The sequence below is a fragment of the Dermacentor andersoni genome, chromosome 10, assembly GCF_023375885.2.
Source record: "Dermacentor andersoni chromosome 10, qqDerAnde1_hic_scaffold, whole genome shotgun sequence".
Lineage (NCBI taxonomy): Eukaryota > Metazoa > Arthropoda > Arachnida > Ixodida > Ixodidae > Dermacentor > Dermacentor andersoni.
In genome coordinates this window covers 93,000,727-93,023,136 of record NC_092823.1, presented here as the reverse complement: position 1 = coordinate 93,023,136, position 22,410 = coordinate 93,000,727, and the positions used below count along the sequence as shown (strand labels likewise).

The 22,410-nt window shown below is 48.2% G+C and overlaps 1 protein-coding gene across 1 annotated transcript; it reads left to right on the top strand.

The window, feature by feature from the left end:
• The first annotated feature begins 11,173 nt into the window (after positions 1-11,173).
• Positions 11,174-19,987, top strand: LOC126543539 (neprilysin-1-like). The gene is made up of 3 exons (XM_055061059.2): positions 11,174-12,814; positions 16,114-16,812; positions 18,241-19,987. Exons 1-3 carry the CDS (start codon positions 12,425-12,427, stop codon positions 19,207-19,209), a joined length of 2,058 nt encoding a protein of 685 aa, XP_054917034.1. The 5' UTR covers positions 11,174-12,424; the 3' UTR covers positions 19,210-19,987.
• Positions 19,988-22,410: the final 2,423 nt, after the last annotated feature.

Sequence of the window (22,410 nt, the reverse complement as noted above, 5' to 3'; positions counted from 1 at the left end):
GCAAGTGGTGTGTCTGATTCAATTGTCGGTTTGTTTTCACCTGAAGGTGTTTTACACGCCGGTAACTGGAGAATGGAGACGCTTCTCATCTCGCCAGCAATGTGAGAGAGACAGAGAGAATTAGCATCTTAGCAAGGATTATTCAAGCGTTGTCTTCCGGGTGGACTTTCTTTTGCAGAAAACTACAGAATTTCAACGCGTCGACGGCCCTAGCTACCAGCCCACACTTACCTGTGATGGTGGAGCTGGCCAGGTCTCTCTCCCAAAGCTCAGGTGTGTGGTATGGGTTGGCTGTGCTAAGGGATGATTCTGTACAACTGCCTGCCACGTGGTAAAGGGTGCTCTTCACTGGACAAAAGTAGGAAAGCGCAGATGACATGTAGGGCGTGAAATGGTAGTTTATGATGGGTGGCCGGGAAAAGCTGTTGGCTCGAGTTGCTGGGACAATGCGGCCTTGATCTTGGGTTAGCTTTTGATGAGGGGGTGGCAATATTCTAGGTTGAAACCTGTAGTGTATGGATATTTTCTGATAAGAGACTAGGAGGTGAGGGGGCCAGGGCGTTTATTTTGTGCCTAGGGCTCTCTTAGTGAAACCTCGAGCGGTGAGATGAGCCATCGCGTCGCCTGTGATGTCATGATGCACTGGTGCCAACGCGATCTTTACTCGTCTCTTCGGGGGTGATTCTCAGGAGTATTTGCCAGCAGGTTCGGTGAATTCTACCACAAGAGAAATTGCGGCACGCCTGTTGAAAGTCTGTCGTGAAGGTGCCTGTGGTCGCCTGTACTATCACCAAGACGATGGTAACCTCCTCGGCGATGATGGAGTTGCCATTGGGATGGAGGCGCTTGTCAAATATTTTTGGACTACGATGACGGTGTATCTGGAAGTTCTGCCGGGGTACAGGGCCGCGCTGGAGTAAACTACTAGTGGATGGCTATCGTACAGTTCAGTGATGACTTTAGCCCATGCAGCCCTTCTTCCTATCTTGTGGATAAGCTGCATGTTTCTTGGTAGCGGTAGAACCAGGATCTGGCTTCGTACACACTTGGGTAGCAAGGCCCTCGCTTGGGGTTGGTGCTGCAGCGGCGCGTTAATGCTCTGTCTGCCGAAAATCCTCGCTCGCTGTCGTGGTGGGATTTCGTACCCATTGACGGGTCAGGTGAACCTTTACGAGCTATCCGGTGTTGTTGTGGAGCCATATAGCCTTATCAGCTTCTCGGTAGACGTCTGATTTGTAAGCCCAGAGCCTGCTTGTAGGCTTTGCGCAGGAAGTTGTCGATTTTCTTAATGTCAGTTGAATTCAAGACTGCGTACGGTGCGGAGTATGCGACTCTGGAGGCAGCGAAGGCTTGTACAAGGCGCAGCGCGTCCTCCTGCCCTCCATGTCCCTTGTTTTGGATATTATTATTCCGAGTATGTGTGTGAATTATTGACCGTCGACTTTGTAACGATGATGTTGATTCTGTCGTGCTGGAAGTGCATTCCGAGCACCTTGATGCCGGGGAAGGGGGAGATAACGTACACTTCCAAGTGGATGTGTATGATAGGTGAATCTGGTTTGGGCTTTTTGCTGGGAATGACCAGTAGTAGTTCCCACTTCTGAGGGGCACAAGCCAATCCGCACGTCTTTGCATAGTTAACGACTTCCGCCGTGGCTTGCAGCCTGTCTTCCATCTTCCCCATGACTCCAGTAGAAGACCAGATGCTAATGTCGTCTGCGTATAGCCTGTGTTGTTTTCTTGGGGTCTCTTTTAACAAGGGGGGCAATTAAGCGAGGGTGATATTGAAGTGGAGGGGGACACGAACACTCCATGCGGGGTTTCTTGACCTACAATCAGGAAAGCTTCAGTGCCCTTATCTCCTATGTTCAAGGCACCCTTGATGTCCATCTGGAAATACTTTATGTAGTTTTACGTCCAAGCGCCACAGTCTAGTGTGTTGAGATAGGACAGCATGGTGGTATGTCTTACGCGGTCGAACGCCGCTTTTAGACCTCATGTAAGCATAGCCGTAGGTGTGTTCCGTGAGGCGGGTGTCATTACCTCTTCTTTGATTTGCAGCAGTACGTCTTGCCTGAAGCGACGCGGGCGAAATCCGACCATCGAGTGTGGCTGTTTATTTTGTTCTACCAGGTAAGTTTGTAGTCTGCACAACACTATGTGCTCCAGAATTTTCCTACGCGGGAAGCAATGGAAATGAGTGGCAAGTTGTCGATGCGGAGGGGTTTATCAGGCGCCTGTATGAATCTGACCTCTTGGGTCTTCCATTCTTGTGGGGTTGTGTCGGATCTCCAGATGTATTTGAGATACTGTGCGAGTTCCTGTATGAATAGGTCGTCGAGAGTTGCCGGGATCCTGTTAGAAATTTTATCTGCTCCCGGCTTCTATATGGCTGCAGTGACGCTGAAAGGTTGCATGTCCTCGTCCGACCCAATGTTAGGCTGGCCCGAGTGCGGTTCAAGGGTCTCCGTGGGTCATTTCGGTCATTTCGGTAGCCTGTGCTTTAGAGGCAGCTTTAACCATATGGGAGTGTGATTTGGCCATATGGGGGTGTGAGCAGTTGGTTGTCCACGCTGAGGCTGATGGTGTTGCTTTGCAGTACTTTAGTGTGCTCTTTAATGTCTGCCCACAGCTGCCGGGTCCATCCTATGATGTCTAGACTAGAATTCATCTGCGTGCCATTTCATCTGCCACCTTGCTTTTTTTTTCCCGGAAGCTCGTCCAATCTGTGAGCCTGGCTTGGCCTAGCCTGATACAATAATCTGCCTGCAATGGCGGTCGCGAGAAGAGCATGGTCACTTCCTAGGTACTCATCTAGGTGCTTCCTTATGGTGCGAAGTACTGTTCTGGTGAAGGTGAGGCCAGGAGCTGTGGCCCTTGTGGCGACTGTTCCTATTCGTGTGGCACTCTTCGGATCAGCGATGCTTCATCTTGCATGAGAGTATGCATTGGGTAACGGGGAGCAGCATTAATGATAGCACGGGAGAGCACACTCTGGCTGTAAGGAGTAACAACGGTGGGCATTTAGCGTTCCATTGCAAGAGTTGTGGCTGCTCACCGCAGTTCGATCTAATGTGGGGCGTGGTAAGAGCACGTGATAAGACAGAAAGTGAAATCATTGAAGCTTTCTTCGTCAGACAGGGAATTTGCTTTTCTCTACGGCCATATATGAGTTTTTCGCCATATACGGTGATTCCCCGTAGACAAAATTTCGGTTTTCGTAAGGAGCCGACGTTATTTCCGTCCACTGACGCTGGCGTCTTCATTGCATCCCCAGCAGTGTGAGACACGTGCTATACAAGGCGCTGTTCCTTCAGCATAGCAGCAGCCGCCTCGCGTGCGGAATTGCTCCGGGTCGCACCAATGTACAGTTAGCATACCGTCCGAAAATTTGTGCACAACACTAAAAATTCGTATTGCTGTCGATGCTTCGCCCTTCGAGCGAAACTTCCAAACTTGTTTTTGCAACCAAACGCACAGCGCGACTTAGGAAACCTGCTTACATTCCACGCGCGAGCAGCTTATGCGCTGTCGATGCGAGGACAGCATGACGGATAGCCATGGCGCTAACGTGCGTGGGTTGTCCGTTGAAGTACTATCGCAATAAAACTACGCAGACGCAGCGCAATGTTCGCATCTGAAGGAAGCAAAGCTTTCTGCGAACTGGTTCCATCGTGCCAGTTTACGCGTTCCCGGTGACTACAGTGACAAGTCTTCCGACGAGTGCAGCCAAGCCATCGCAGGTTTGATCCAAGTTTGGAGCGAGTTGCCAGCATTTCCAAAAACCGTTGTAGGGCCGACGGTCGTCAAGTTTGTGTGCACGGATGAACGTGCCGCCGCGACCATGGGAGAGCTTGAGAACGAGGACTTTATTGTCGATGTCGTGAAGCAGGACATGATTGGAGGGAACAGTGAGGAGGACAACTCGGATCCTGCGCCCACCTACCCCTATGTGATCCGCACGCTTGCCCTGTTTCAATGCTTCTGTGTGGACGGGAAAGACTGACGCTGCAGGAGATACAACGCGAAAAATATGCGCTCGCCAAGGCAGCGAAGATGTTGAAGGAGAAGAAGCTTCGGGACTATTTCGTGCTAGTGTAAGGGCCGCAAGTAATTCGGGTGTCACACGGAGCACTTTCGATCTCGACCCAATCGGTATCCGATTTTTTGGTCGCGATTGGCTCCTTTTCTCAGGCAAGGGGAAAGAGCGAATCGCGGTTGAGAATTTCAATCTAGATGGGGCTCGATCACGATGGAAAGTGTATTTTGAGCATTTATGACATGTCTGAACGCCTCACTAGCAAAGATGCGCACTGATACTTTGTCTTCCTCAGCTTGAATTTCGGTATTACGTTAATAATAAAGACCCTTTCAAAGCCGCTTACTTCTCGGCTGGTCCTCCGTAGCGGGTAAATGCCATTTTTTCGCAACAGAAACAAAATCAGTTTCTCTAAACTACGTGATTATATGCAAATCCCCGTTAGTGGGTATGCCAACATTCCAATGTGGTATTTGCCCTACAACCGAAAATTACGTCGCCATGTCGCGACGACGGATTCAGTACTGGAAACAGAAAAGGCTTGAAAATATATCTAAATGTTTCATTATAACGCAAGCTCCTCTCCGACATTTTGATGCCAATTTAGCCTCCTTGATATGATACGAGGCATCCGATGCTATTGCACGGCCACTCATAGGCCACGACGTCATTTCTGTCTAAAGAATAAATATTCTGATAGAAAGCACCTCAGGATGACTGTCGATGGTAATGAGATTAGCGTTGAAGCAAAGTGGCAACACACCGTATTGTCACCGCCGCAACGCGTCGTGGATGATTCGTGTACGTAAGCCGGGCTTCTTTTTCCGGTCCTCATTGATGATAATGACAGTGTATCGGCATTACCTTTGAAACGGGCGTTGACAAACAGGGACCTAGCCTGCTTGAGTTACTCAGGTGTGCTATACGTAATTTTTGCTCTAGCATTTTCGCATCCATCTCCTTAATCTTCTTTCTCTTCCTCAAAACCGTATACGTATACCTTGTACGAATACATATGCTTGTAACGGATGCGGCGTATCAATCTCTTCCCTGCTCTCCCCCCCCTCCTCAATACTCTAAACGTTTCTTGCTAATCTCGACTGCTGATCGGTTGATGCTTCCATACACTTTAAATCCACGCTCTTCTGGAATGCGTGCTTCACCTACGGATCTCACTGCGTGGATTCATTCGCCTTACATTAGGACAGGCTGAGTGGTCCCAGATTCGCTGCAGCATACACATGCTTCACCTAATTGCGAATATTTGCTTCGGTACGTTTTGGTCCTTAGGCAACAAGCTCGAGCTTGGTAAAGTATAGCTAGGTAAACTTCCCTTCGCGATATCGTATAGATTTCACCTTCCAATTTCTTTCTTCTCATTGTTAAATCTCCATGGTCTTTTTGTTTCCACTCTTTGCATCCAATTCACTATCTCTTTATTTATCACTTTCTATCTGATGACTCCTGGTTGTCTATTGACACTTTCAATTGTTCTCGTGAGTGGCTGTGGCGCTTACCCACAGTGGGCGATTGGCCATGAATCGGGTGGTTCAATTAGGTGCATAAAAACAAGGGAGGTGACAATTTGAACGTTGGAGCTGAAAAAGTGAAAATATTCTGTGTGGGAAAAAGCAATCAGAAAAACAGAACCGTGCATAGGGAAATATAATAATAGATAAGAAAATTAAAAAAAAAAACTTGGCAGGACGCTTAAACTTCGCCTTTAAGAGCGGAAAGCGATAGCATTCCATGATCCTTCACTGCTTCTCACGCTTCCCCGCAACTGCAGCTTATCTAACCGTAATGTACCAGGAAGCGCTGGCGGTGAACGTTGTAAACGAAGGGCAAGCTTTCCAGTAGAGACGCGCCCTCTTGTGTGGGCTGCGATGCGGCGAAGGCGAGCGCTATCCAGAGGTGTTTGCAAGGTACCGGGCGCGCCGCTTTGGAGCGCGCAAATCTAGGAGCTATGAATGATAGAAATGACGGAATCTCAGTGGCCATAGTTGCGCTATGAATGATAGAAATGGCGGAATCTCGGTGGCCATAGTTGCGCTATGAATAATAGAAATGCCGGAAAAGGGGTTCTTGTTTGAATTTCCGCGGAACAGTATTGTTTCCTGGCATCTTCAAATTACATTCCGACGCCGTCTTGTCTGTCGGTTATGCTTACGCTGTATTTTACGATTTTTCTGACACATGTTACTTTGAGGAATGCAGTTAGTTCAGTAATGTCTCTGCGTCACGGGGAGGGCCTGGGTTGTGGCGGTCCGGAGTGATTTTTCACTAAGTGACGTGCGACGCCGACATCAGATTTTTTGCGACACGATGTCCCTAACGCTGTCGCGTAAATAAATAAACAAAAGAAAGCTAAGGTGGGGAGGGGGGACGATCAGCCTAACATGGTAATCGATTGGTTTCAATTTGGTAATTTTCGACTGCTAAGTAATCATTTCTGTGAGTGAACCCAATAATGGAGGCTCAAAAGATGGGATCACAGGCACTGATAAATTTTGGCAAATAGTGCAAAGCGGCATTTTCACTAATTGTTTTTTTTATAACAGAGAACGCCTGAAATACAACAAGAAATGGTCTATTGTCTCCTCTTCGCCACAGAATGAGCATAATGGTTAGGGGACCAGGCGAGACTGGTGTAGATAGAAGTTCAACGTCGGTATACGGCAGCGCAGCCTACCCTGTACTTGATTGCCAACTTTCTTGACCTCGTCCCCCATTTTGGGCCCGCGCTTCTGAGTTGAATATATATATATATATATATATATATATATATATATATATATATATATATGTATATATACTTGTGGACTTTAACCGACTATTTATTTTGATCCATGTTCCTGGGTTTTTCTTCAAAACTAATTTTGCTCTTTGCTTTTGCTCTTTGCTAACTACGAATGAGGCTGAACCCATGTCACCCTGCACTGCCTAATTTGTGGTTTTGCCGTGGGTTCCCAAAGCCTACTGGCTTAACGATCTTTGGTTAAATTCCAGCCCCGACACGGTATCCAATTTGAGGCACAGAATGGCATTTGCAAATATTAGCGCTGGCCCCATTACACCTTTCCAGTTTTCACGCACCACCTCATATTTATTGCGTCCCCGAAGTGATTTACGTTTCATTATTGCTGCATTCCGTTCCCCTTTTATTTTGAGATTAGCTTGGTTGGTGCTTGAGCGAGTCGTTCCTTAGTTTATAGGCCGAGGTAATTATATTGCTTGACTATGGGTATGACTTGCTGCTGAGTTGGCACCACGTAAATACTCATCCCACCATTGAAGATTATTATTGCCAATTTCTCTGTGCTAAAATAAAGGCCTAGATTTCCCCGCAGGGGCGTCTGTGTCAGCAGGCGTTTGGTGTGTTGCGACACCACGTACCCGAGCACACGAGGGTTGGACCCTCCCACGTCTAACCGTGCGCGGCTTACTCGTGCCCGGGGAAAAGAGGATCCTGGGGGTTAAAGGGACACTAAAGGTTAATAATTAGTCAACGTGGACTGTTGAAATACCACCCCAGAAACCTCGAAACGCTTGTTTCGTGCGAAGAAGAGACTTATTTTAAGAGGAAATGCGTTCTGAAGCGTCCGCGTACCTCTAGCGCAGTTCAAACCACCCGCCCTCCGATCGAGGAGTACTGACGTCATGGTCTCATAGTGACGTTGCGCCGTCGGTGAGTAAAACGGCTCCCGCAGACGGCACTACGGATTTTCTGCACAAAACGCAAACGCGCGGCCAGAAACAGATCCAAGACAGAGCCGACAGCAGCGCGAAAGCGGAACCATGGTGGCTAGCGGAAGGGAAAGCGCACGACGATAAGCTGGTTCTTTATTTTATGACGCCAACTTCGACGATCGTTAGAATGGATGACCCTGACAACGACACATTAGCTCGCGATTCTGGGCTCGAGTTCAGCGATTTAAGCACTGATGAACGTGACCTGCTGTGGAGGGCTCGCGCTGCCGGCGTCGTTGCGTACTACTACGACGATGGCCTGCTTTGAAAGGCACTTCACGCGACTTCAGTAAGTTGGCGTTGAACTCGTAATCCTCTGGATGAAAGTGCAGCGAGCACACTACGTGATTTTTTGGCTCTTTGCCAGCGCGCTGTGGCAGAGGTACGGCGCTTAACCACTTCGAACGGAGGTTCACTCGCTGGCACAGAGTGATAAGTAACGTTGGATTCGCCGCTGCAACTGCCCTTGGCCAAGTTCCGCGAACCGTTCGCGCATCCCATGACATCACATGGACGTGGCATTCTCGCTGCTTGTTCCAAATGCAAGTTTCGCGAGCCAGCAGGACCACCGCAGCACGACGCGATAAAGAAACAACTGAAACTCCGAAGCGCGCGCGGCGCAAAGTCGAGCGCGCAGAGTCGAGCGAAAACGAAACCTTTCGATCACCCATACTACTCAAGGGTAACGTCAAAATGTTATTTTTTCTTAGAATCGAATAGAAGTAGACAAGTAGCATTTTCTTCCGTCTTATAATCGAATGAAAATATCTTTTTAATACGAGTAGTTGAGTACTAGTGACATAAATTATGATGAGGAGTGCTTCGTCATCGGGCTAGTACCGGAATGTCGCTGGGGGGTCTCAAATCGTGTCGTGCATTTAGCTCAATTTCTCGGTTACTAAAGCTCTGTTCGCGATGATATTGACGCCTTAGACGTTCTAGAGCATTGCTTTATCACTTTAACTTGACTTTCTGGTAACCTTTAGTGTCCCTTTAAGCTGATCTTGAGCTTCTGGACTTTTGGACCTCTCGGCAGAGGCAAGACACTCCTTTGGCCTCGGCTTCACGTAGACGACATCTCCGGACTGACCCATCCGGGGGAAATTGGTAGTTCCCTTTTCCTATCCTCCTCTCCGAGCTTGGTCTCTCTCTCTCCCTTTAAAATTTCCTGTCTTCTCGTCTCTTCTGCATACGATTTTCTAGGCAGCAAGGGTTAAATCTATGCTAGTAGCCAACCTGGGTTATGTCTTATTCGAACCTGCAAGACCTGTTTCACAGGTCCTGCAATATCCCCTTGTAGGGCTGCACGGCGGGTGGCTGGCGTTACGGCCGAGAAATACGCTAATTTATGGCTGGTTCCTTCCACACACTACGTGATCGCTGTCTGAAGAGGGGACGCACCGATGAAGTGTTCGAGTTTTTTGGTCGCCAAAAAGAATCATTCCCCATTTCCTTACCGTTCACCCTGAAAAATGAAAAAAATAATGTCACCATTCCTTGTATCGAAGTTTCTTAGCGAACTTTTTGGTGCAAGTTATAAAGCATACAGGATGAGAAGCGGTGATCTCCTCTTGGAGTTCCGCAACCAGAAACAATATAAAAAATATGCAATTGCGCCCGAAAGTCGAAGCACCGATTGCGATAGAAAATTAGTAGACAGCTGACCGAAGTAACGATAGTAGTTTTATCGGCCGTATAAACTTGTAAACATTCGCTTATTAACTGAATTAACAATAACAGAATATATAAGCGTGACTCAACGAGGACGTCGAAAGAAACAGACATACAGAGACGCTGCTGTCTTTGTGTGTCTGCTTCTTTCTACGTCCTTGTTCAGTAGCGCTTACACATTCTATTATGGATTCAGACCAACTAGCCCTCCGAATTGTTTTAACTAAGTTAACCGGCACTGTGTCACGCGCGCACAGGTAAACATGAACATATCTCGCTCGATGAGCGCGGAAATTCGCTGTCAACGGTCCATAGTGAGGAATCGGGGCAGCAGCAAGCGAATTCACCTTCGTGCATCTCTCGCTTCAACGCGAACAAAACGTCGAAAGCACAGCGCATACGAAGCTACCGGCACTACGTGCGCTCTGCATGCAAACAATGCCGATCACTTTGAAGATTAGGCCCGCGCGGGCGCGCACATTGGCCATGTCGCAGATCTCTTTTAAGACACACGAGCGCCGGCAACGCGTCATTACGGCGTCAGCCAAAAGGCTATTTCACATGGCGCCATTTTCAGTCAGCGACACAGCGAATTCTGTTGCTCAGCGACCGCCGCGACGTCGTGGGCTTTCCGCGAGTGGATTCCAACAAGTTGGTTGCGCCGTCGCTGAGTCGCAGCGCTCGGTGCGATGTACGAGGGCCCATGTGTGACGAAACAAAGCGCGAGCAATGTCGCGCGCCAGTTTTAGTTATGTTTTAATAGCGCGCACCCACCAGCGACTGCGGCTTAGGAGCTTCGGTAACATATTGTTTTTCTTCCGATTACAGAATTCGTTTAAAAACAGAACCTGCACGCTATCCAGGTCGGGACGAGGACACCACTTCAACTTAAGGCACGTACCCACTCGATCGCCAGCGTCGTCAACCTCTTCATCGCTACAAGTTCTGCCAGCTGCTTATACATGCACATTCAACAGTAGCTTGTTCTTCTGCTTGCTTTCATAGCACACTTCCTTGGTGATTGCCATACTTTTAATTCATGTACACTTACGCACTTCGACTGTCTTTAAGGCCTTTACACAGCCACGTCATGTCCCTCTCATACTTAATCGCTACATTGCCGACTTATTAACATTAATTTGGCGCTCGTTGGTCATACTTTGCCCTCGCGTCATAAAACAACAAATTCATCATCATCAGGCCTAGATTTGTCGCTGCTTTGCCACACATATTTGCAGGTGTCTATAAATTTATTGCAATGCCCGCTTCGGTGGATGGATGGATGGACGTTATGGGCGTCCCCTTCGGAAAGGGGAGGTGGCTTGCGGCACCAAGCTCTTGCTATTATACTGCCTAATGTCCTACTTAGGTAAAAAAAAGAAGAAAAAGAAAAAAGAAAACGCTCGATGAATTCCCATAAACAAAGTTTCTGACCTCTATTGTGAACTTTGTTTTTGTACGTCTCCGTTTTTTGTCGTTTCCCTACTTCCACGAATCTCCCAGTCGCCTTTTACTAATCTGTATTGCGGACATGTTTACTTTCCCCCTGCTCTCGCTTTACCCAAGGGCTTCAAGGAGTCCATTGGTGCCTAAATCGGCCGCTGGGCAGATATTTTCACATTCTAATAAAACATGCTCCCTGGTTTCCCTAGCTTTAACGCAGCAAGCACATGCTTCTTTTTCATTCTTATATCTCGCTTTATAGGTGCGTGTTCTAAGGCATCCTGATCTCGCTTCGAAAAGTAATGAGCTTCCCTTTGAGTTATCATAAATTGTTGCATTCTGCACAAGCGGTTCGCTCTAGCGGTGCGGCCGCGAAGTCCACGCGTGGAGCGTGTCTTAATGTATATTCAAAGGAGATTGTTTCGCGGAATCAAACACTGACGCGTGTTTGATGCTGAAGAGCGGCACGTACACACATTTACATACCCAGCGACGGAAGGTGGACCGACAGTTGATTTAAAACGCTGTTCTCTCAGCACAGCAGTCCGATTCTCTTTCTATTCACAAGACCATGGACTACCGTGTGACCCAAATGGAGGTGAAAAGTTCAGATATGGACCGACAGACATACCGCAAACTGCATTTCTAAAGAATGTTATTCGCATTGTCGATTTATTTAATTCAAAATATGGGGAGCAGAAGGCGGTCACAGGAGAGGGGAATGCAGGGGGAGGTGAACATGTACCTAGATCGGCCATCAGCTACACCTAAGTAGGATTATGTGACAAGGTGTTAAGGTTAGGGTGTACTATGTCGACATCCTTGGTTTCGTATAATTCGTTGTTGTTCCTTCTGTATTCAAATGTCTAACACGGCAGTATGAGGGGTTGCAGATTTGCCGTATATAGGGATTGACAGACTGTGAGTCTATTATACGGGCAGCTTAGTTATTGCCCTGATTCAGCTTACATTGATCTGTGCATTATGCTCGGGCCGGTGGACCTGTTGATTGGTACCTTATTGATAAAGGTGTCTTAAAATAGATCTAGCCTCCTGTACTTAAAGGCGTATCTAGAAGTTATACGTTTGACATTATCTCGTTGGAAATACTTCATATAGCTCCATACTCTCACCATCTCCATTCAAGGGCCCACTGTGAAATTTATGTCAGGGTGCGCGCCAGTGTGATCAACTCCAGAGGGTGAGGTTGTAGATGCTTTAGTAATTCTCTAAAGAGCTTTCCATCTTCGCAACCTTAGAGGAAAAAGACAATTCTTGAACACGCGAACACACTCACACCACCCGGTTCGTGCCCCACCCCCCACAGTAGGTTTGTGCACTTATTTGAGGCATCATCACCACCACCACCACCACCACCATCATCATCATCCTCATCATCACGCGCTCAGCGGCGGCTCGAGCAGACGAAGAAGCCCACAAGCGAAGGGCAGCCTCGCGTTTCTTCGACGCTCAAGGCTCAACGACTACTGTAGCGGCGCCGTCTCCATCAGCTTCAGCAGAATGTCCGCCGCCCCGAACGTTGCGGTAGTGCTGCTCATCGGCATATTGTACTGCGCCGGGCGGCTCCTGGTGGACAGACTAGCCTTGCTTGCTTACCCGTGGTGCGATCACCAGCTCATGTGCTACGACTACGCCGAGGAGCTGGCCGCCAGCGTGGACAAAAGCGTAGACCCGTGCGACAACCTGTACGAGCACGTGTGCGCACACTGGCCCCGACGGTATCCTGCCTTTAATAGCAATTTCGCGTTCCTGCAAGCGAGAACGCTGACCTTCTTGCTGCACCAACTCGAGCACCCTGGCTTTGAACATGAGTCGCTGGCTGTCAGGCGGATCGTAACCGGATATCAGGCCTGCGTCTTGGCTTTCACGGAGCATCGTGAAGATATCCAGGTTAGATATCCCTGAAACGAAAGGAGGAAAAAACACTTAGAGGTGTCTGGTTTAGCTTCACCCTAATACTTCCCAATTTTTTGCAATCGCTGTACTTCGACACATATTAAGAATGCTCCAATGCAGGGGAGCCATTAGCACTTTTGTACTCTCTGCTCATGCCATTTCCTAAATACGGTGCTATCCAGCACCCCGTTCATACGGATGCTACGGGACCGCAGTGGGTGGAGACTGCGTTGCTGTAAATTCTCTGACAGACATTCGATACCGACCGTTCCGTTGTCTCTGCCATGTTATTGCGCGAACACAACTACGCGTAACTCCGACTGACAGCTGCAATCCAAAGCAAACAAGAACATGACTGTAAGGTTCACTGCATGAAATAGCGAGTGAAGGAAGCCGAAATAGCAGGTAGATGTGTCGTTGTTCACGGTAGCGCTTACACCAGTCGAGATGGGCGTTTTGACGGATGGGTGGACGCGTAAAAGTGAGCGGCCTGCACGGCGCAGCCACCTTGTGGTGCGGAGCTCAACCAGCAAAACACACAGCTATCATTGCTGTAATCAAGTGTAAAACATTTAAAACTGTTAGAACGACAACGTGTTAATGACTACGCTGCTGCCGAAAATTTACGCCAGCAGCAAAGTTGATTGCATTCTGTCGCCGCTATATTATCCCTCTGTTTATGTGGTAGGTTACTGTTACACAAGGTGGCAGCGCATTGCAGGCCGCTCTAGAGTTACTCTATATTTATAGGTGGCTCCAATGTGCCTCGTTGTCCTCCTCGCCCACCGCTCGGTAGAGGTTGGAGACAACCGCGTCTTCTGCTATGGCGCCCACTAGGGTGCCTAGATGTCCTCCTTGTCCGCCGCTGCGGAGCCGCGGAGGAGGAGGACATCGAGGCTCTAGCGTCCGCCATTCCCACACCCGCTCCGAAGGACGCGTTACCAGCGCGCGGGTGCATGAACGATTTGTAGGCAGCACGGGGGCGTTATGTGGACCAAAATGAGTAATATTTTTCTATGGGTTGCAGTAATACAGCACTATTAAGCTGCCTCAGGCTGCCATGTAACGCTCTAGTCTGAAATCGTTCTGAAACGCGTTACGGCCATTTGTTGGCGGTACTTTCTTTACTTTCAAACGGGAACTAGGTTGCATGACATCGTGCAGTGCGAAAAACTGCGAAAACTGGTTCACAACGGTGGCGAAACCCATACTTCGTTTAAATGTTAGGTGCAGTGTATATAGTGCCTGTTGGCGCCTGTTCAGCTTCTGCAGATGTCTGTATACCGTGGCGGTTCTCTTTGTACACCCTCCATTACCACTCTCACCCTGGGAGCTCCATTATTTCTTCTTGAATCGTGCTGTCGCCAAATGTTTCCTGTGCGCAGCGTACACACTCTTAGATAAAATTTAGTAACTGCAAGAAGGTATAGTAGTAACTGCAGTGGTTACTACCTTTCTTGGACCGTTACTAACATTCTCCTACCTGTTTACTACTTATTACAAAACTGTAGTTTCTACTTAGTGTGGCCAGGTTTGTAACTGGAAACATCCCGAAGTATCACCCGTTAGTAGAACCTGACAATGAAAATGTCTACTTGATCAGGTACAGAACCACACATTTTTCTTAAAATTAACCAGCCGCAGTGTCTAAGCGCCTTTTCAGGTCAGAAACTCTTTACTGCGGAAACTCTCATATGGTGCATAGCATTCTTTGTAATAATTACTTATGACGCCATTCTACCCTTGAAACTAACAATGCCATATTTTAAGAGGGGAGAAACTCCAAGGAATACCACGCGCGCGATGACGAACTCCCCAGTGAGCTCTTCTTTAACACCAATCTTGTGTTGATAAAAAGAAATGTAGTGTGTTTTTTCTCGCACAATTTGCCGACACGCTCTCCTGTGCTCCAAGGCCTCCTCTTCAGACCATTCTCCCTATTTTCGCTTGCGTTTTTCATGCGTTCCTTCAAGCGTTCACGTCTCGACACGCGAGGTGTGCGTGGCAATGGCGGTATTGGCGGTAATGTCTCCACCCTGTACGGAGCGGTGGGAAACGAGGACATCGAGGCACCCTAGGCCGCTCCTGTCTGCGCCTCCGCCCATTCGGCAAAACGCCCAGCCCGCCTGCGTTTTACCGGTATACCGGACACGTGAAAACTCTATTGTGGGAGCAATCCTCGTGTGTGAAGTGACGGCCACAAACACGTAGATCCTGCCGCCCACCTGCCGACAGCCCGCTTCCGCACAGCCAATCCGCTTGCCTGCTGCATTGCAGACACGATGTCGCAGCTTGACATGATGCCACTCGTTAAATTTGTAGCCCACAGCGCAAGGATCGCGACTCGTGGGCCTCGGGACATATCGAGACCAACGCTGATCACGCAGCTCGCATGAACACGGAGTATCTCGCAGAAGAAGATATTACTGAGTGCCGGAAGTGCTTGGGCGTAGTCATCAAATTTCGCTGTGCATTCTCTTTTTGTTACTTTCCTTATGGAAAAAAATTAACGAACATTCTCACTATTGCGAACAAGATTTTTTTCACCATAAAATTGAAAAAATAATTGATGGCGTAACATGGGCAGCGAATCGTATAGCTAGTCTGACTGACGTCACACGCGCCTTCTACCTAGATAGTGGCGAGGGGGCTGAAAACTTAGGGGAGCGGCGCCAATGTGATCGGCAGTGATGCACATATTTAAAGATATTATTTTAATTCTCACGCTTTACGCGCAGCGCCTAAATATGTCACTTAATGATCCGAAATACCTAACCGAATTACTCAGTGTGTTTGTAAAATATCAAGATATTACGTGCGTGGTGTGTGAGCTTTAAAGCTGTGTTTTGCGTCTGTCAGTGCGAGTGTCATCCAGCAACATGTAATCACGGCGCGGGTCTCCATTGTTGTCGTGCTCATCTGCCACGGCAAAAACATAGGAGCGCGTCTGCGTCACTAAAGTAGTTATAAATGTTTGGTAGGATTTGTTCGGGCGGCTCGTCGTTTTGTACCGGCGGCTCGCCGCAAAGCAAGTACAAAGCTCGCGTTCATTTGCTCCGTCGAGCTGCTGATAGAGACACAAAGAGACATGGCACACCAAGGTGGCTGCACTTCGGGCTTCAAAAATGTGACGTCAGAGTCTCTCCTATTTTGATTCTTTCTTCTATTATCACAGGTGGGTATTTTTAATCCGTAGGCTCCTCCCCCCCCCTCCCCCCACAGTACGGCATTTCTCGCCGCGCAGTGCAGAGCTACGAGACGTTAAATCACACAATTTAATGTTCTTCACGCAGGTCCTCTTCGACGTGCTTAGTAAGTTCAACGTCACGTGGCCGTCTTTGACGCTTCCGAAGCACTTCGACGTGATGGAGTACCTGCTGGGCCTGTCGCTAGACTACAACCTGGGGACGCCCCTTTTGTTGAAATTGGAGCCTTACTTGAGGACGGACAGGCGGTACGGCCTCTCTCTGGACTTTGTCATACCCACCGGGTCCGCCGCGGATCAATACAAGCCGAAAATGATTACCAACTGCATGCCGTCGGTGGTGCCATCGATCGGGCACGATTCGGCGTTACGCTTCGGCGAGAAAATTTTCCATGCCTACGCTGGCATGTTAGTGAGCCTAGTACACTTCACCGAGGCCACACTTGCGCAGTCATACACCACGATCGGAGAACTGGCTCACAACCTACGCCGGCAAGTGGCAGACAGCGCCTTGCTGAGCGCCATCAACAAACATCTTCCGCAAGACATGCAAGTGGACAAGGACGAGGAGGTGCTTGTGTTGAACAACACGTACCTGGTACTGAACGATATGCTGACAATTGCCAATTGGTCGCGCTATGTGGATCTTGTTCTGTTCAGTGGCTGGAACATGGTCATCACGTACAACTATGGAATGTCGTCATCGATGCTACGCTGCATGGATCCGAATGCGCCTGGGCTGTATTCTGTCGCGGCAGCGCAGACATGCCTCGACGCCATGAACGAGGTGCGATCCTACGATTCATTTGTACTGCACGTGCTAAAGCTATGCGCTTCGGTTGAGATATATTTGTTTGCGATAGGAAGTTACAGTTCACGTTCGTCATAGTTTGTAGAGGTGTTGAGTGGCTGAGGATTATTACCCGGTCTATGAGGAAATGCTTCGTGTGTGCATCGATTCGTGTGGTCTTGTTTGTAGCCTCTTGTATGACTAATTTTGTCTCTCCCGCGTGGAACTTAACTTCTGGCCTCCGGTTGATCGTCCTATATTCTGTCTTGGTTAAGTATTGACCATTTTTAATCTTGTGCGGGTTGTGCTTTAGAGCATACGTCGAGACATTAGGATAACTTTATAACATTTTATGCTTTGCGCCATGCTGACTACTCTTAAATAGTGATAGCGAGAACTATTTCGGGAAAGTAGTACTAGTCTCACAGTATTTTCTAAGTAAATGTGACGCGCCGTGGTTATTCAGTGGCTATGGTGTTAGGCTGCTGAGCACGAGGTCGCGGGATCGAATCCCGGCCACGGCGGCCGCATTGCAATGTGACGAAATGCGAAAACAGCCGTGTACTTAGATTTAGGTGCACGTTAAAGAACCCCAGGTGGTCGAACTTTCCGGAGTCCTCCACTACGACGTGCCTCACAACCGGGAAGTGGTTTTGGCACGTAAAACCCCATAATTAAAAAAAAAAATTCAGTAAATGTGACCACCTTGCCATCCGACCGCATTTATGTACCTGCAACACGAGCCCCGAGATAACTTGCGAAGCATTGCAAGTTAGTTCACTGAATACTGCTATTGATATGGTATACTTATTTCTCCCGAAACCTCTGAAGAGGCGAATCTGTACTATTTCACAAAGGCGGCTTTATTCGGTCGAGTAAAACCGCAGCCAAACAGTCTCTCTCTCTCTCTCTATATATATATATACATATATATATATATATATATTAGAAAAAGAGAGCAGCCGAAACAAAGGTCAACGTCCTCTTCCCCTAAAAACGTACACGTCTTCTTTGTGTCGCGAACGATTCATAATGAAGAAAGGGTAATAAAGATGTTTGAATTTACCCGATGTACTTCACAAACGTGGCAAGATTCATCCTATGCAGAAAGCACCGCTGCTTTGCTGGATTAACAGACACCCGCTTGCCTGTTCGGTTTGGTGTATGTGAATACTCATATTTAGGGCAGAAAGGGGGACTAGTTGGCAAGCTCTTAGGTTTTTTTCTTTGGCGCATTAAATCATGCGCTCTGGGCAAAATTAGCTGTATGGAGTCGCCAACTGGCAGCTAAACTTTGTGACAGACAGATTCACATTTGCCTGACATATCAGTTCTCCTCATAAAATGCATTTTGGTACTGTTTCCACGTAGGACCCTTGAACACGGCACGACCCAGCTCGATCTCACGACGTCATTTATTCACAGGTGGCCGGCTACGCCCTCGCCCGCTTTTTCGTCGACAGGGCGGCACAGTCACGTGCTGTGCTTGACGTCTCGGACACGTGGAACGCCGTGCGCGATGCCACGCGGGGCAACTTCCCCACGCTGTCGTGGATGGACCAGTCCACTGCCGCGGGCGCCATCAAGCACGTAGATAGCCTCGCTTCCTTCATAGCGCTTCCGGCGCACCTGAACAGCAGCCAGGCTCTGGACGCCTTCTACGACTACCTGGAGGCGGACCAGTCGCAGCCCTTCTTCCACTGGTTCATCAAGTCGTGGAAGCAGCGGTCGGACAAGCTCAAGCGCCTCATCCGCGAGGACCCGAACGTGCAGGTGCATCGCGAGGACATGCCGTTGAGCTCGGTGGACGTGAACGCCTTCTACTTGCCTCTCTACCACATCATGGCCATCCTGCCCGCCATCATGGCGCCGCCGTACGTTTCCCCAGGCTTGGCGCCGGCGGTGAACTACGGCTCCATCGGGAAGATCTTGGGTCACGAGCTGTCTCATGCCTTCGACCCGCGTTTCACCACTCAGACAAGGACGGGCGATATTGCAACCTGGTGGTCGCAGTCGTCGTACGCGAACTTCAAGGACAGGCTGGAGTGCGTTCGTTCTCAGCTGGCCAACTACACCGACAGCGAGAGCCACGGCTTCAACGCGCTGTCGGAGACGTTCGCGGACACTGCCGGCACCGAGAAGGCCCGTCTTGCGTACGATTCACTGCCGACGCAGCCTGGTATGCTCGGCTACTCGCAGGAGCAGCTCTTTTTCGTCGCAGGCTGCTTCGAGTTCTGTGCCAAGTATCCGTACTCGTGGGAGGCGTTGGGAAAGTACCCAGCATTCGCCCTGCGTTGCAATTTACCCGTTTCCAATGAGAAGAAATTCGCGGCAGCGTTCAAGTGTCCCACCGGAGCAGCGCTGAACCCGCCGAAGCGGTGTACGTTCCATTAAGGTTACAGTCAAACATCTTTCGGCAGCCGTATGCCTGCTGGCATTTAGGATTTTCTGCTCGGTGTCACGATTTCTCAGAGAGTGCTTCCTAGAATACAAACTCCGCTCTATTTTTGAAATTTTTGAAACAATATTGCATAGACGTTTCGCTGCATGTGACTAGCCCATTTCTTTGTCATATTTTACTATCTGAATTTTTCTTTGTCTGTATGGCCTTGTTCGTTTTAGTTTTATTTGTCTTCATTATCACCTGCCCGTTGTACTCAAGGGTCATGTTTTCGTTTTCGGCGCAGTGTGGGAATCTTTCCTTTCGGTCCTTTAATTGCCTCACCGTTCTTCTTTCTTTAATATGTGCTGAATTATACCTTAGCATTATGCCAAGTAGTTATGTTCAGCCTTACGGTATTAGATGCACAAAAGAAATATTATTCCCTGGCAGACGTCGGAGACTTAAAACGTGTCAGTGGAGCCAGTCTTCAGAAAAAGGCGAACGCCTCTAATACCGATCTTGCAGTGGCAATGCTATAATTTCTGGACTCTGGAAGTATCCAACGTATCGCTGCCACTTCTTTATGCCTCCTTTAGGACCCGCCTTCTATAGGCAAGTGTTTAAAAATGCCGTGGAAATATTCGCTTGAGGCAAGGCCACACACTGAGAGAAGTAGAAACGTGGGTTTTTTCATGTGTGGGCGTTCTTGATTTTATTGCTGTAGCATTCCGCCGTTTTATTTTCTTGTGCAGCCTGCTTTCGCGCGTCGCTAAAGCTTTTTAAAAGGGTGCTGTGGCTTTCAGTTTTCATTTGTGTGCGTGAGCTAATGTGTGTGCGAGGCCTGCGAAATTCTTGGGTCATCATTCAATATTCATGACTTTTCGAGGGCAGCATCTCGTTCCTAGGAGTTACCGTTCACTCAGCGTTTGCTGGGAGGAAAGGCCTGCGGGAGCATTGTGCTAAAAGAGGCACCGATAAAACAAAAAACAGACACAACCCGCCAGTTACTGACCGCCAGCGCACGTGCAGTCATCCTCGAGATATTCCTTCGTTTTATACGTTCACAGTTGCAGTTAAGATAACTGTGATAGATTTCTTTAGACAGAGTTAAACATTTGCTGTATTTCTTTATGAGTTTTTCTTGCCTTACAATTTTTCACAGTTTTGTGACACATTCCAGACCATAAATCAAAACCTTGCTTCCGAGAGCTACTAGAATTTGTTTCAAGTGCAGCACATTGAATCAGTTTAGTTCAGCGGTTGACTCGTAAAGAATTCGAGCGCTTAGACGTATTTGATAAGGAAGCTCTGAGTTGGCCCCGAGCTAAATCATGCTCATAATATGCTCCTTGAAGAGGATCATTTGTTTCCTAATGCGAATGACTTACTTTCTGTCCTCCTTTGTGGTTCGGTGTGAACTCCCCTTCAGCTATACTGCCTAGAAGAGAGTTTGTCAAGCTTTTCAAGTACGTGACCCTTTCCATTATGACCAAACCTTGCATGAACCTTCCCGCTACCCTATTTCATAAGCCTCTTGAAAATTGTTTGTTCAGCGACGCATATAGAATCTAACTTTTAATTTATTTACGAGGCAATAAACACAGCAGAGAGAAGTACGAGAAAGCTTGTTTGTTTTTTAACAAAGATTGATTTAATCATATATTACAATGAGAAGGATATGTAGTTTAACCCTTGAGGACTGGTAAAAGAATTTGTTTGGCTACCTCGAAGGCAAAAAAAAAGTTTCTTCGGCTCACACCGATAATTCAAGGAGTGCAGAGGAAGGTGGATCGTTTTAATGTTCGACGTGAAAGGTTGGTAAGAGGTATTGGCGCCATTGCTGATAGTGGAAGCTGGACCCTCCGTGACCCCTGGAGGAAGGCTCATGATCCATTTGAGGGTAATTTCCCGCAGTTTGAGAAACACTGGCCTAGAATATACTGAATAGTGTGCTGAACCCAGGCCCTGCGGCGGCATCGTGCATGTATACCATACTCGCTGAATGTTTCGGAAGGACGCGCCCGTGCGCAGGTTATAGTTTAGCTTCTCGTTTGTTTCACATAATCACGTGACTGTTCGGTAGGAATAAAGTTCGGTAGCATGCTACACTCCTGTGACACGTGGAGGCGAAAGCCTGCTTGCACACGTGGTATTATGCCGTGTCGCATCGTCGCGTTGTTGTTTTCGCAGTACGGCTTCTTCGGCTCGTTTTCGGCGCTTACCTGCGGCTTCAAGCGTTCGTATAGCGGCGTCAGATTCGCGCCAGCGACGTTTCTCTGCGAGTTTACGTTATCAGTGTGGGATTGAAACGCATGCTGTTCTGTGTGTTGTATGGGTGATTGCAATGAGTGTACGTACTGTTCGCTTCACTTTACTGAGCGCTTCTTATCCAGAAATAACAGCGGACGCCCAGCATTGCTTGCTCGGCGTCGATTTGCGTTCTCTCTCAACTGTCATCACAGTTCATACTAGTGCGGAGTAGTACATAATTTTGCATTGAGAAAGGACCAATAGTGTTCCATATCATCAACTGATTACAAGTGCTAGTACCGTGGCGCCATATGTGAACTCGAAATCAAACTTTTACAACAATGCGCCGCCTCTGTAGTTTTATAGCAGCTTGAAAAGAATCAGCTTATCTAAATAAGAATGACATAACATACCTACCGCGTTACCCTTAGCGTTTCAAGAGACTAAGCGATGACGGATGACCACTTATTTCTTGCTGACACTGCGGAGAGCCAGTAGCAAGTTTGGATTCGGATCGAAGCAGGCGGTCTGGGCGCTGCCATGTTGCTACATAGTCATGGCTAAGATGGCTATTACGACTATCGGTGGTAACTGCCGTTGCAGTATACGGCGCACAGACGGAAAGTTGCTCAGACGGTCGCGTACCGCTGTTACGCATCAAGTATCAAGACAAAATGCAGGTCTGTAATACGGCCAATAATAAAATAGTTACGCCCGGAATCAAATTGCGCAGCGTAAGCATGTTGCCTGCGTACAGCTCGTACATCTGGCAGTGCTGGAAGCGACTTGTGAGATAGAGTATAGCTTTTCCTACAGATTGTTCGTACCGTGCCCTGCAAGTTCAACAAATAGAAACAGTTTAGTTCGCCGAGGACACCGCGAAAGTGAACTATAGACCTCGTATACCACATGAAAACAGAAGAAAGAAGAATGAGGGTTCTCGGTTAACATTGTTTCTAAAC